The 15263-nt window shown below is 37.6% G+C and overlaps 1 protein-coding gene across 1 annotated transcript in view; it reads right to left on the minus strand.

The window, feature by feature from the left end:
• Positions 1 to 15263, minus strand: part of ksr2 (kinase suppressor of ras 2) — a 94757-nt gene that overhangs the window by 71591 nt on the left and 7903 nt on the right. Inside the window, exons 2-3 of the mRNA XM_054611137.1 lie at positions 11388 to 11528; positions 10267 to 10424 (exon numbers count right to left, since the gene is read on the minus strand). Of these exons, the coding sequence (XP_054467112.1) occupies positions 10267 to 10424; positions 11388 to 11528 (299 nt within the window). The remainder of the gene's footprint in view (positions 1 to 10266; positions 10425 to 11387; positions 11529 to 15263) is intronic.

The raw sequence follows: 15263 nt of genomic DNA on the forward strand, positions 1-15263 counted from the left end.
ACTGCTTGGCACGTAGTTATCAATCCCCTGCACCAAATATGTTTGTGTGAAAAACTCAAAGTACATAATGTGAAATGGAAAAACTTGAGAGCTTACGTTGGAAGAAATGTAGCCACATTATTATGCCCCAGAAATACATATCACATTTACAAGGATTACTCTCTGGAATATGCACCTTGTTGACAACTGTAATTCACACCTATGGATATTAGTCAGTAGGGGCTCTCGATTGAAGCCGTCGCTGACACTCTGCTCTCGGTGTGGCGGCCTGAGGACCACGCTCACACTTCAAACCCCTTCAGAAAGACATCAAGATGCAGAAAAGGGACGAATCGCCCCACAAGATCGTCCACATATGTAAATAAAGACGAGGGGGGGATGCTGAATCAAGCCTCCTTTATTAGCAGGAATAAAACCACAACAGGCCACTCAGATGTGTACAAGTTCAGCTTGACCCTCGCACGAATGACTGAAACTAATCAACGGCCTTTGAAGGGTTCAAACCAACAAGATTAAAAAAACAGATGAGAGGCAAGAAAAAAAGCTGATTGCTTTTAGTCAAGTCTAGAGCGGCTTCACACCTGACACATGAGTTGCCAATTTGTACTGTCCATTTTAGAATTAGTACCTTGCAAAATCCAACTAGATACGTTTTTGAAAATGTTCAACCAATAACCTTTGATTTAAATGATGAGCTTCTCTTTGGTAATTACATTCCTGCATGCCACACGTTAAAAGAAAAACGCCTTTGACAGCGTGTATCAAGCTGTTATCCAAGTGAAATTTCTCTGCAAGAGAAGCAATGAACTGGAATCATACTCATGAAAACTGTTGCTTCAAGTAATGAATCAATTCATCAAATGCACTAGTATCTTAGCAACTGCTCCGGTGAAATGGTAACAAGACCTGACTTGTGAATCTCTTGTTTCACGTGAACTCCAAGTTCTGATTAAGTTAATTTGTGTGGCTTGTGCTTGCTAGAAAGCAAGTTTTAGAAGTTACATTTCATGCAGAACTTTGATAGAAAAACGTATTGAGACGTGAAGTTTATCACAACTTTTAGAAGCCATTTCAACATATCAGGGCTTGACTACACACAATTCCTTTCTGTGAAAACATTCCAACTACTGCTTTATTCACATTACTTCTCCTTTTACTTTATTGCTACTTTTCTTCAAGATGCATGAAGTAATGTTTATCTTACAAAATATGATGACGTTTTGAGCAAGCAACCAATGTCACCGTCTTAGATCCATCTTTCTTAACAGCCATTGTTGTAGTCAACACCACCTGACGTTACTGTTTGTGCCACTGTGTGCCGACGTAAGGTGGCACATGTGTTTAAATTCGACTGTTGGCCGATCAACTTAAAACCGTCCGGTTTCGATCAGCAATCTCTTTAAAGTGGCCCTATTATGCTTTTCCACTTTTGCCCTCTCCTTTAGTGTGTTGTATATATTTTTGTACATGTAAAAGGTCTGTAGAGTGTAAAACCTGAAGTCCACGCCTAAAAGGAGTTACCCTCCCCCTCAGAAGCTCCTGAGCTCCTGAAACGGCTCCATTGAATTCTCTCCTTCACTTCTGTAACTTTATGAGGTCACAATGTTACGGAAGTGACGTAAAACTCCTTCTGGCTAGTTTGGCCCTTAAACAACAAAAGAGAGAGACGGAGCTGAAGCTCCAGAGGAAGAGTTTTTTGAAATGTGAAACGTTGACCAATCACAACAGAGCGGGCTAGCTGACCAATCAGGGCAGACTTTGCTTTCTGGAGGGAGGAGCAAGCGCTACAACGGAGAATTTCAGAGAGAGGGTGAGAAGAGGTGCTGCAGGACAGCCAGGATGAGAAAAACAAGGAGGATTATGAGCATTAACGCATGTAAACATGTTGTAACAGTAACTTGAGATAGAAAATATGCACCCGGAAAATAGCATAATAGGGCCTGTTTAAGTATTGGTATCGGTGAATCTCTAGTCTCAAGACTTACAACACTGGTATTTCCAAAATGCTGCTTGCAATTTTTGCATAACTTCAGATGTAATATTGGAGTCACATCATAATCAATCCTCCATTCTCTCCTTTCGCCTGAAAACCCTGCATCTCCCCCCAATCAACTGTCAAAACCAAACAATGCACCTGACGCATTAAGCTTCTCCTCTGCGCTGATTAATGCAAATGGCACACCGCAACATCATTAATGGGACGATCTTTAAAACATGTGGTGGGGCTTTGAGAAAGGCAGATAACAGCCTCATAATTGGACTAATTACCTCTATAGATGTGTTGCCTCTTTGGGGCTAAATGGCAGTGAAATGCCACCAGGACAGTCGCTGCTTTATCGTGTAAACAGGATCTCGGCTTCAGTCAATAGATGCAGCGTCCCTTTTTTAATCTTGACTCTTTTAAGTTGAAGGGTTTGTGGAACGTTCTTGCAGTGTAATCAGTGGGACTCAACGTTAAGACTCTGCTAATTAGTTAACAGCCAAGAAGGAGCACCCAGGGGTGTCAGGAAGATGGGTGTTGGGGGGGGGGGGGTTCGGTCAATGCTTCTTTTGGTCATTTTCCTTCCCCTGTTGCATCTGCTCTTTTCTCTTCTCGACATGACAACGTTTCTTCTTCTTCGCCTCCTGTCATCATTGCCTCTTTTTCTCACCCTCATTTTCTCTCATGTTATTCCGCGTCATTCTTTCCCCACATGCCTCCTTCACTTTCCCCCCCCCTCGACCTGCTCTCTCTCATATATTCTGCACCTCGATCTCCCCTCTGCCTTTTCTTCGTTTCTTTTTCTTGATGATGGCATTTGAAGCCAATTAGGGTGTTTGTACGCATGTACAGCTGTCAGGAGTCCGGGGTACGGGGACATTCCTTTTCGCTCTCAAAGATTACTAAAGCCAAAGCACCGAGGAGACCTGTCGTGCTGAGCAAAGATCAACACTATTAGCCTGATCAGGCCTGAACTCATATTCAAGAAATTGTCCATATGAAAATGTTTGTGTGTGTTTGTGTGTGTGTGAGGACTTGTCTAGAGGGGCGGGCTGGATAATGTGTGTATATTGCGGCACAAAGGACCGACCGGCTGCCTCTGAATCGTATGACTCATCCTGATCGCAACTCGTGGACTGCAATCCCGAGAGCCTGTAGTGACAAAAAAGAAATTCTATTAACTTGCATTAGTTTCCTTCCTCCACCATTACGCCACAGAGCAACATGCATTCTCTTTTGCGCCGGTTATGTGAGATATATATATAACTGCCAAAACTGTAAAGTATATGAATGTCCATGTCTGCCAATTTTAACATAATTCCTGATGACTCATAAACTGGATCAACATATTTTTTCTTTGAGAAAAAAAAACCCAAACATGTGGCATAAATCTTTAAATCCTCTTCTGTGCTCTTCTTATTCATGATGGTTGAATATATGTGTACTTTTGCAACAACCCCCAGATTTTTAATAGATATATATAACTCTTTAAAAAGACTGAAGATGTAAGAACATCCTCCGCTTTTTGCTTAGAAGTGTATAAGCAATAAATGCTCTCATGTGGATGCGTAACCCTCTAAAACACATGCACGTCTTCTAGAATTGCATACATATATATACATGCACACACACCGCAAGGACGTATCTCCCTCTCCAAGCTCCATCTGGGTTAAGAATATGAAGAACGCCGCCGCACAGCCTGTATTTCTCTCGGCTGAAAGTGCCTCTCACCGCTCTGTGTGGTGGTGGTGGTGGTGCATTCACACAACTCTAGCCAGCCCCCTTTTTTAAGAGAGCCCATTAGTGGCTCTTTGTGGCCAGACCCTGCCTTTGGAGAGCCAGAGAGGGAGAGCGGAGTCAGGGAGGGAGGGGAGTACGACCGAGGCAATAAGCAAAGGAGACGAGCAGAGAATAGAATTATAAAGGAGAGGAAAGAGAGCTGGAGAGTGACGAAATGAAACAAACACGGAGAAACACACAAAAGAAGTCCAGATCTTCATGTCAAGATTTTTGTATGTTTGTTTTTTTTTGTCCATACAGGATGTAAGCCTTGGTGTAATACTCATAGGTTTGTCAACACAACTTAAATTCGAAGCTTTAAACTACATCTAAAAGCCTTTTCTTTTGCATAGTGTGATCCATGTATGGTGCTTTGGTCATGTGACAACAGGTGGTCGTACATGGATGGAGATCATAACCCATATCTCTTTTCAAAGATGTTTTTTGGGGTCAGTTGTGAAAGGACTCCAACACCTTTAACCCCTGCTGATTACAAAAGATAGTCAATACATATCCATAAGTTAAAATCATATATAAATGGAAATAAACCTATAACTGTACTGGGTAATCGTGACAACAAATCTAACAAGTATTGTGAGTATTTTAACGAGGAATCATTCAACAAGCGACAATCAATGCTGTGATTGGTTTTAGTTCTTTGACTCAAGACCCAAACGGACTCTGCTAAAACAACAGAGATGCCCAGACACGTCCTGGTGAGACCAGAGTCTTCAAGTCACAAGGAGTCACTGCTTTAACACCTTAGGACCCATGCTGTTACACCTCAAAGACAGCAACTCCCCTGTGAGGAAGACTGGAGTATGACATGTCATGCTGTAATAAAAACACTATACAGATTGACGGCCAGGACCATGGACAGCTCCTGAGTGAACACAAGGAAAAGACAAGTAGTCTGTAAAAAAAAAAAACAGCAGACCAGAATCAAAACCAGTCAGAAAGGCCAGACAAAGATCCAGAAGGCCATTCACATTGGATTATTTTTGGACAGAGACAGGGGTTACCATGTTCCATGCTTAGGTCATGTGATGACAACTGAGCTACCTCCATCCAGGGAAGAAGATGTAGTTGAAAGTTCCAGGGAAAAAAATAGAGTGATTTGCTAGGACTGATAGAAATTACGTGTAGATGCTAAGAAACATATTTAAACGCCAGTTTGTTAAAGGGCAGTGCTGTGAAAACTGACCTATAGTAAACAATTTCCTAGAAAAAATCTACAGGAAAGAGCTGCCAATACATACAGTGCATCGGGTCGGGGGATTAATAAGAAGACAGTTAGCAGCTGGACATTTATCTTCTGTAACCAGCTTATTCTAGATAGAAGCCTTTGCTATATTTGTAGTGGGCAGGCTGGTCAAAGCCACTAAATGTGAGGCAGGCTGTGGACCATCAGGTTACAAAGGTCAAGAATCAGATTAATGACATAAAGATTAAGTTATTGCCATTTCCAAACTGGATTATTTTTGCACTCATTCTGATTCAGAATAAGGTGGAAGTGGAAATTGAAAAAAAGTAGTGTGACAGTGACGGCAAAAGAGAGTTGGTTTTCCAGAGAAGCATGAGGCCTGAACCCAGCTGGACTGATGCATGGGCGGCAAGGACCGACTACGCCAGAGGACGCCTGCCTGTCTGTCTGCCTGCCTGTCTGTCTTTCTGTACAACAACAACCGCCCCCATCAAGCCGATGAAGGCAGTAAGAGAAGCACACAGGTGGCGAGCAACTCCAACAGTCTGACAAACGAGCAGCAGAGAGGTGTGAATATTTCGAGAGGCCAGCTGGGTACCTGCAGAACCACAAAAGAGCCTGTTTTTTAGGGCTGAGCTTTAGAGACCTGTCCCTCTGAATGCCTGAATCCTTATTTAACACGTGAAAAAAATATCAAAAAATGCTTTGAAGAACAGCCAAGTTAAACCTCCTCTAATAAAGCACTCTTTTAATGAAGTACAGTTTTGTTAAGGGCACATTGAAGAAAAACTACTCATCAAGTTAATTTGGTTAATTATTCAGCTGAGCCTTCCGCCTGAAAGGACATCTGTTACAGAACAGTTTGTGTGTGCGTTTGTGTATATATGTGTGTGCGTGTGTGAGAGTGGGAGTAGAGGAGAAACAGATATGTTATCAAACGGGTTTACAAAAGGTTGTTACTAAACCGAACAGCCCAGTTTTTGGTGATGTTCTACTGCCCCCTTCTGGTTAGTTTGTATCATTGCAAAAAGACCAGACTGAAAACAAAGTGCGGCCTGTGACGCCACCTGGTGTGCAACCACGAAACAAAAGAAATGCACTTGTGGCATCACAGTAAATGCATAAGCAAGTCCACAATGTTTTGTAAAAGCAACAAAATATACAAAAAATAACGGTCTACCAGCTTCGATTTAATTCTAAGAAACATAATGGTGGAAAAACAAAGATCTTACAACAGTTATATTGTGAGACGGGCATCTTTACAATAAAAAAAGTGTATTTAATCACCAAACTAAAGGAGAAAATTAATTATTTTGCTAACACGCATTGCATCAAATAACACCTTTCCCAATAACGCAATTTAAGAACATCTAAAATACTTATCATTTGCACACTCAAGAGGAAGATTTGGTCGTCCACTAATCACAGGGGTTAGTGGTTCGATCCCAAGCTCATCCTCCCTATATATCAAAGTGTCCTTGAGCAACACACTGATCCATAAATTGCTTGCAATGTTGAGGCAAGCGCCATGCTTGGTAGCTCGTTGCCATCGGTGTGTCAGTTTGTGTGTAAATGGGCTATAAAGTGCTATACAAATACAATATGCTCCTTTGTGGACAGCATTAACCTTCATATAAACCTCTGCAGCCACATAAACGCTCAATAAAATAAAATGATTCTTCATTGGAGCTCAACATGTACGTCAGCATGTACGTCAACAAAGGAAAACATTAAGAGAAACCACCGACCATTTAGACTTCAGGTCAATTAGAATTTTAAAGTTTCTTATTCAATAGAATACAATGAAATTAGCGTCGATATTTTCTTTGTAGAGAAGCAGTTGGACAAGTGCTTCATATAGTGTAGCAGCCATCAGAGCAGATAAAAGTGGACGATGAAGTGAAACAACATGGAGTTTCACTCGTCTTTTAAAGACAAAAAATAATAATAATCAATGGGTGAATCAATTTGACTTCATATTGACAATACACTTCTAAGAAACATGCAATTCAAAGATGGCGAACCTGAAGAAGCTGGATGTGAAATTTGTTATTTTACAAGAAAATAAACTCTATTTAAAGCAGGAATAAACAATAACTTGTTTATCGTGAGATTTTAACTTCTACAACAGTAACATTTCCTTTTTTGCACTACAAACATGTGACTGCTTAATCAGCGTTAATTACAGTGGTTCTCTGCACCCCTGCAGGATATTAGAATAAATACGTACATTAAAGGGCTCTTAGAGGCCCTGCACATCCACAGGTGTTTCCATTAAGCCTGGTTGATTAGAGCTCTGCTCAGGTTGAATGTAGGTGGATTAATGTGGTATGAGATTTATGTGGTTTATAAGCAGTAACACTGATCCTAGCTGCTGAAAAATACATTATAATAATTAATACTTTATGTCACATTATGAAAAACAAAAAGATTGTTAAGGAAAGGCAGTGAAGTTTTCAAATGATGTAAAAAGTGTGTGGCCCTGAAAGTTCAATGCACAAATTAAGAAAATAACTAAATCAAATAAAAAAGCATCTTCACCAATTTGACACACATTTTTTAAAATGTAAGATTTAATAAAAGCGCTGTAAAAAGCTCACAACACAACTAAAACTGTTTCCAGAGGACTCTAAAAAGTGGTTCACACTGCTGGAACATGCAACGCTGGTTGTTACTTTTTGTGGATTATGAAATTATTGAAAACTCTTCAATCAATCCCTGGTGTTTGAATTGATCTAAAATATATAATATTTTGGCTTATTTAAACATCGTCATTGCATGATTCAGATATTATTGCAGTAAATCGATCTGCTGTGTCAGTCTTTTGTTTGTTGTCAAATTGCTGAAGATATTTCTCCATATTGGAATTGGGTTTATTTGCATTTTCTTATTTTGCAGTGAGTTGAACTCTCAGGGCCACCGTACAAAAGAGCAAAAACACCATCAGACATATTACCTACATACAGTTTGACTCATTCAACACAGAACCTAAACTGTTAAAGTGAGTTTGCAGACCTTTCTATGCAAGTGCATGGGTTTGTCCTTTACATGGTCACATGACTGTGACACAGGAATTTGATGTAGCACATCTTTTAAATTGCTACCAATGATGGCTTTAATATTTATTCATAATAACATAGTAGGGATTTATCGACATCATAAAAGCTGTTGCTCTCAATAGATGGGGTCTTATTTTTTTTAAATAACACTAACCGTCTCGTTTAAATGACAGATATTTAGAATACAGAGAAGAGCTGAACCACCGTGGCTGAACATATGAAGACAACAGTGCCACCTAGAGAAAAACAAACAGTACTGAGGATTCTGTGGATTTCAAAATGAATTTCTAGGACTGGCAGTGAATTAACACCACTGCAAAGACTGACTAACATATGACAATCAAACAGCTGGAAATGGTTTGAATCTTTATGAATGCTGAGTTAAATAAGGCAAAGCTTTCTGTCTGAAATCAGAAATGAGTTGGCCTTTCTTTTATGTCCTATGAATGTTATAAAAATGCATTACATGCATCAAACTAAAGATGATGACTGCTGTCAATGTTAGTCTTGCTTTCATAGTCCATAAACATAGACGTCATAAATGTACAAAATGTTTTAGTGAAGGCATGAAGAATTCAAAGATAACGTCACGGATCACTAATAAACTTTGTTTCTTTGTGTCATGAAAAAATAAACTGCAACCATTGCATACAACATATAGTTCATTATGTAGATGTATGAATAATATGCTTAACAAATGTTTCTTTCTTTTTTTTAAATCTACATCACAGACACAAATACGATCTGAACACTATATTAATTGCATATACCGTGGTAATAAATATTATGTTTGGGATATGACTAATGCTCCGATTATACATAAGTAAACACAATTTAAATATCAATATACACCCTATAATCTATAGTTTAATTTGTTTTTTTACCTGCTTGTCATTCCTGTCACTGTTTTTACTTTTCTAAACTACACTCTTGATAACTAATATAGATACACACATAATAAAACAAAGCTATATATTCCACTCCTGTTCTATTTCTAATCTTATCATCTCTATATCAAATATTTTCTAAATTCATTAAGAAATTACATAATGAATCTTACTCATCTTGAGTATACATGTCCTGCTAAAACAGGATTATGAGGTAATTGTTGGGAGTTGCTAAATACAGCAGGATGTAAACAAGAATCTTTCTGATTTTAATTGGTTGCACAACAGTGTCTTTGTATGTTTTGGCTCATTAACTACAAATTGTAAATATTTCACATTACTACAAGCCCGTTTCTAAACCATACTGCGTTTTTCGATTGATTTCAGTCTTTCTAGGCAAACATTTAGTACTTCAGTTTGTATAAAAATCTAATTGCAAATATTGAACATAAGTAATACATCGTAGTTAAACTCACTTTATTTGTTTCTCGAATAAATATTGTCTAGTGCATTTAAAGATGATTCATCTAATATTAACAAGTTCAAGACCAAAAGTAAAGAATTCATAAGTTGTTGGGAAATCAGACCCAAACAATAAGTGAAAACACCTGTTGTGAAAATAATTTTAAGAATTTAGGTTTTAAAAAATGATAGCTCTCTACTCTATAATGTCTCACAAAAGCATAAGTATCCACAATAAATACTTTTAACAAAAACAAGAGTCCTTGAATGCAACAAAGATAATCTTCCAAAACAGCCCTCCTTCAAATTATGTTACCCTGCCACAATTATATAACTTTGGTGACAAAAAACATCATAATTATTTAAAAACATGATAAATAACTGAGGAAAAGTGTTCCCTATTGTGTACTGTCTACCTAAAGCAAGACATACGATCTTATCATCTTGTAAAAATAAAATAATGGCAATTAATGGCAGCATCAATCAAGGAAATAAACCAAAAATGCATATTTTTTGAGTACATTACTGCTGGCATTTCTTTTTGTACCCTACAAAAAATAATACAGGCTAACCACAATTTACATTGAGTTTTATTTTCTTTCTGTCAATTGTTTATTTACATTAGAGTGCCCTACGCCTCCTGTCAATCTGCAAGAGCAAAACACAAAATCTTCTTATAAATAATATCTTTGTTGGCTTACACGGCATTTTTACTATTAAGCTAGATAGAAGGTTATTTAAAAATGCATTTTAAATTAGTTAGGAATGTACTTTTACACGTTGTAGTGGTAAATTGTGATAACTCTAAAGGACACATGTATTTTCCGTTAAGGACATTTAAAGGCAGGTGTTTCTATGGATGTGTGAGCTCATCTCTGTGTGTTTTGGGTTGACCCCTTACCAAGCTGGTGGGCCTTTCTGAGGCAGGACAGGGAGGCGTTGAGTCGGGCGCACTCCTCCTCGTTGGCGCCAAACTTCTGCAGCAGCTCACACACCTCCTCCTCGCTCTTCTCCAGCAGGCCCTCCAGGGTCACCTCACCTGGGCTCATCTCCTGCAAAACACAAAACATATGCAAACACATGAAAAAGATACACACACATTGTTAAACTCTCATACGAAACACTTTTGTGTTGTGGAGAAAATTGTAACCTTTCTCAGTTTATTGTATGTTAAAAGTGGAAGGAGGTCATGGACTGTAAAAAACACTGGCTTTTCTGTGTCACTTTTTTAAAGCATGGATTTGGGTTAATCTTTTGCCACAAATGAGACATAAATCTATATCTTAAAACCAAACGAGCATCAAACACCATGGCTGACTGTAATGGCTTAAGACACCTGCAAATTGAGTAAAAATGCCTGAAAAATATAAGCTTTGATAGCTCATTAATGGAACAATTCATCTTTAAACTGCCACAATAAAAGATGCGATATTAACTTTTGAGAGAATAAACTTCTGTGGAAAAAATTGACAGTGTTTAGAGAGAAATGTTGAAAGGTTTTCTTGAAGCCAGCATCTAGTGGCTGTTAGAGGAACTGCAGCATAAAACAGTTCTACAGTGGGGGTTTCTGCTGATTGATAGAAAAAAAGACTACACGATAAAAATGTGACATGCAAAAAATGCCTTGAGGCCAGTATTATGTCATGTTTGGTATCGATATAAACTACCAGGTTTATTTGAGATCAATTTTAAAAAAGAAAAAACAAATACTAAACTAAAACCATATCACACACATAGCATAGTTTACTTCAGTTACCCATCTCAGCGATCACTTAATAGCAAAAAATGTGAAAGGTGACACAAATTAAAGAAAACCTCTGATTAAATGATGGAAGAAACTTAATAAATTAAGATAATTCCATAAAAGAAACAAGCAGTCACTGGATGGTTTGATGATTCTAAAAAGTAATATGTGGCCTTCAAGTAAAAGTCTAAATTGGAGCTACAACATCTTACGTTCCTCCATCGTTATTATGGGAGAGAAGATGAGCGTCTTTCCAGACCGGACATGTTACCTGTGTGACCTCCTTCCTCAGGTTGACGATGCGGAACCAGTGGCCGAGGCGAGGGAAGTCCTCCAGCTCGACACTGCGCTCCTCTAAGGCCACTTTGCACTTACAGGACAGCTGGCGGCTGAAGTACTTCACCAACTTCCCCTGAGAACAAGAGGGACAAACACAGTGAGACAGGGCAGCACATTACACTTCAATTTATTTAATGCAGATGAACCCTTTACCCCCCTTTTTGACATTTCCACATAAACAATAAATACATTTCTGTTAGTTCTTCCAAAGTACATCTGAAGCAAAAATCTGATGCAGACCAGGGAAATGAAATCATGAAAACACCTTTAATTAGCAAAGCTGGATATGATTTAAAGAAATAAACTCACTTGATTAATTTTTTGGCACTTAAACATGAAATATGTCACAAATCACTTCTTTGTTGACTGGGCCTGTCTGAAGAACTGTTTAATCACAAACAAGACTGACAATAAATAGAAACCCAATAAGAATAAAGTTGCTGCAAGGTAGATATTGTTCCTGTTAAATCAAGTTAAGAGTAGCTTATTGTTCTGGAAAAGGAAAGTATTTAAATACTGATATCACATTTGTTCACTATTAATCTCAATAACTCTAACTTTATTAACATAAGATGTTTTTTCAAAGAGATTTCTGCACATTTTTTTCAATTAATTTTACAATTTGTTGCCTATTTTTGCAGGAACTTTTAAAAACTCCAGACCAAAGTTGCTTGAAATATGACAATAAAGAAAAACTATCCACATCCTTAAGATGTCACTGAAAAGTCACTGAAATCCCTGATAGGCTGAATAACCAGTGTGACATTCTCTTTTCCCTCAACCAGCACCACCAAGATTACTCAACACCTGTTCACACCAGTAGAGCTGCTCAGTGGCCAGTGGTTGAAAGCTGTGGTTATACTGGTGAGCTCCTTCAGACTGGTATCAAAGTATATGGGTTTTATTATCCCACTTCAATGCACACAAATGAATAACCTGATTATCACAATACATTACATCCTGTGACATCAGTGAAACCATAACCCTATTGACACCTTTGAGTTACTCAACCGTTAAATTATGCCGTAATGTAAACATTTAAGTCACATGTCATGCTACAAAGGTCAGAGGTGTGTCTCTTTACACAGATAACAACACGGTGAGCAGCTGTGGTGAAGGAGAGATTAAAAACACAAAGACTGAAACACATGCTTCAAAGCTTCGACCGTTGCCATGGTAATCAACGTCAAAATCAGTATTTGCATGCATTGTGGTTTTGTTGTTGTCTGTTTTTTTTTTTCAATACATGCATTACCCAAATAATCACAATTAGCGCTGTGTGTGGTGTGAAGAGAGTGTGTTTGTGTTGCTTCAGCACTGTCCCTGGTACTGAAACGCAGCAGAAACCAACAAAACCAGGTCTTTTTATTTTAAATGTTTACATAGGCTACATTTTATTTATTTACTAATGTGTTTATAGGCCTTAATATGAGCAAATTCGGTTTTTTTTGTCTATCAATGTCATTTATCTGATGTGATTATTGCACATTTTGTAGCCGTTTTTTGTTTCAATAAAAAGGAAAATCCTTTAAGTCTGAGTTTTGTCCTCATCTCCTGTTAGAAAATAATAGCAAATAAAAGTATAAAGTACATAATGACGGCAACTTTGAAGAAAGTTTGACAGCTTGTGTTGCCGCTGTCGTCCCCCCTCCCACCCCTGAGTGCGTGTGTGTGCATGTGTGTGTGTGTGTGTGTAAGGTTGCATATGCATTATAATAGGCTATGTGTGTGAGAGATACAGTTGGCCTTCAATGAGCCGGCCCTTAATTTTTTAGAAACGCAATTTCTGTAACACATGCTTTAAATATTGTTGAATATTTCTCTCTGAAGCTTCAAAGCCCCAAAAATGGTATTCGGTACAGCCCTACAAAACACAGATATTTGTATTGAACAAACCAAATGGGACTTTGCATGCCACAAAACCACACGTCCTCAGTTCAATTCCACCCGTGGGACCTTTGTTACATGTCATTCCTCTCTCTTTTCACATTTCCAGTCAGAAACTACACTCTTAATCTGTCCAATGAAGGCAATAATACCCCAAAAACATATTTTTTAAAAATGCATAGCTAATTGAAGTGCTATTTCTTGGTAATTACATTTCAGATACAATATTATTTATACATAAAATAACAGCGACATATAGTTCTGTTCAGTCCTTTTGGAATATATGTGATAAACCACTGTTAAATTAAATAAAGTGATGAGATTGGCCTGTCTCCCCTTTCATTTTTGTTACACATTACTTGAACCTTTCCTATGTTTAGTAAAAAATGAATTCTGTTGTAACAGCTGACCACCTAATGAACACTTCCTTGCAGTAGTGAGCCTTCAGTTGAGTCTTCAGGTTTTAAGTGCAGTGAAGTACAATAAAGTTTAAAATTACATGTAGAACCACTTAATTCAACACATGTAATTATAAATGCACATTTGACCTGATGTTGTGGCGCAGAGACAATAACAGATCACTTGATATAAGATATGATATAATCAAGTTTCATTTTGTGTTATTATCAAGTTAGAAAGTTTGAAATTCTGTGTACATGATATATAAGTTATTAAAGACTAAATGTGACATATTTCCTCGAGTAAATCTTAAATAAATAAAAGTGCACTCAGTAAAGTGCAGATGTCAGTCAAGTGAGTCTGCAACTAACACTGCTGTAATGTTTGATTACATAAAATAACTTTTCTAGTTAAAATGTTGTATCTCGCTTGTTTCATTTGCCCAAAAATAGAAGTACAAGAATGTGTGGTTTTAGGGGGAGTAACATGCTGTACGAAACAGCAGTTCAAGCATTTGTCAAGCAATTCTGTGTGCCAACTGTTTTTTTCGCAAGACATGAAGCACAAAGCTTCCCTTAAAAAACACAAATTGCCATAACTTTATTTGTTTGTGTACAGATTAAATAAAAAAGCCGCAAAGAGTTAATACGTTTGTAGGTGTATTTTTGAACCTTGGACATAGTCAGTCTAACGTTAGCGGTTTTCACTGCTTTCATCCTCAGCTAAGCTAAACATGTCCCAGCTCAACACAGGCACAACGATAAAATCGATAGTGCTCCAAATAAAGTAATATATTCTTACACATATTCTCCTTATTAAACAGAAAATACAACTTAACTAACGTTACACCTTTTGGATTGAATTCTTCTCTTTCTCTGAAGTAAAAATAATGTGAGCTTAACCTGAGGCGGAAGCTATGTTAACTATTGGCATTAAAGCGATTGAAATGTATGCAGAGGGACAATGCAGAGCATACAAAACTGAGTCTACTTTCCTGTATACAAATACATCAAATACTTTATGGAAACAAGGCAGAATAAAGCTAAGGACAACCAATAAGGCATCATGTTTTCATTCTTCAACATGGACCCATTTCTCAATCACTTCTAACAAACATCTTATTAATCACATCATTACAGAGCGAGCAACGCAAGTGGTAGGAATCAGCCAACTACATTTACTCAACTACTGTACTCAAATGCAATTTTAAGGTACTTGTACTTTGCAGTATTTCCCTATTTATGATTTATACAACAGTATACTTCTACTCCACTACATTTCAGGGGAAACACGTTTAACTCCAACATATTGTTTTGACAGTTTTTTAAGTTATTTACTGAAAGCATTTGTTTTATTATTCTTTTTTTTTGTAGATTAAACTACCAAACTGTAAATTGCATAAGTAGCATTAAGCTCAATATGCAATAGTAAAATATTACTACGACATTAATGTATCAGTAATCATAATATAATATGTATTAAAATTAAGCAAACAACAGCCGTTTTTTTATTGTGATTACTT

The sequence above is a fragment of the Anoplopoma fimbria genome, chromosome 13 (assembly GCF_027596085.1).
Source record: "Anoplopoma fimbria isolate UVic2021 breed Golden Eagle Sablefish chromosome 13, Afim_UVic_2022, whole genome shotgun sequence".
Classification (NCBI taxonomy): Eukaryota; Metazoa; Chordata; class Actinopteri; order Perciformes; family Anoplopomatidae; genus Anoplopoma; species Anoplopoma fimbria.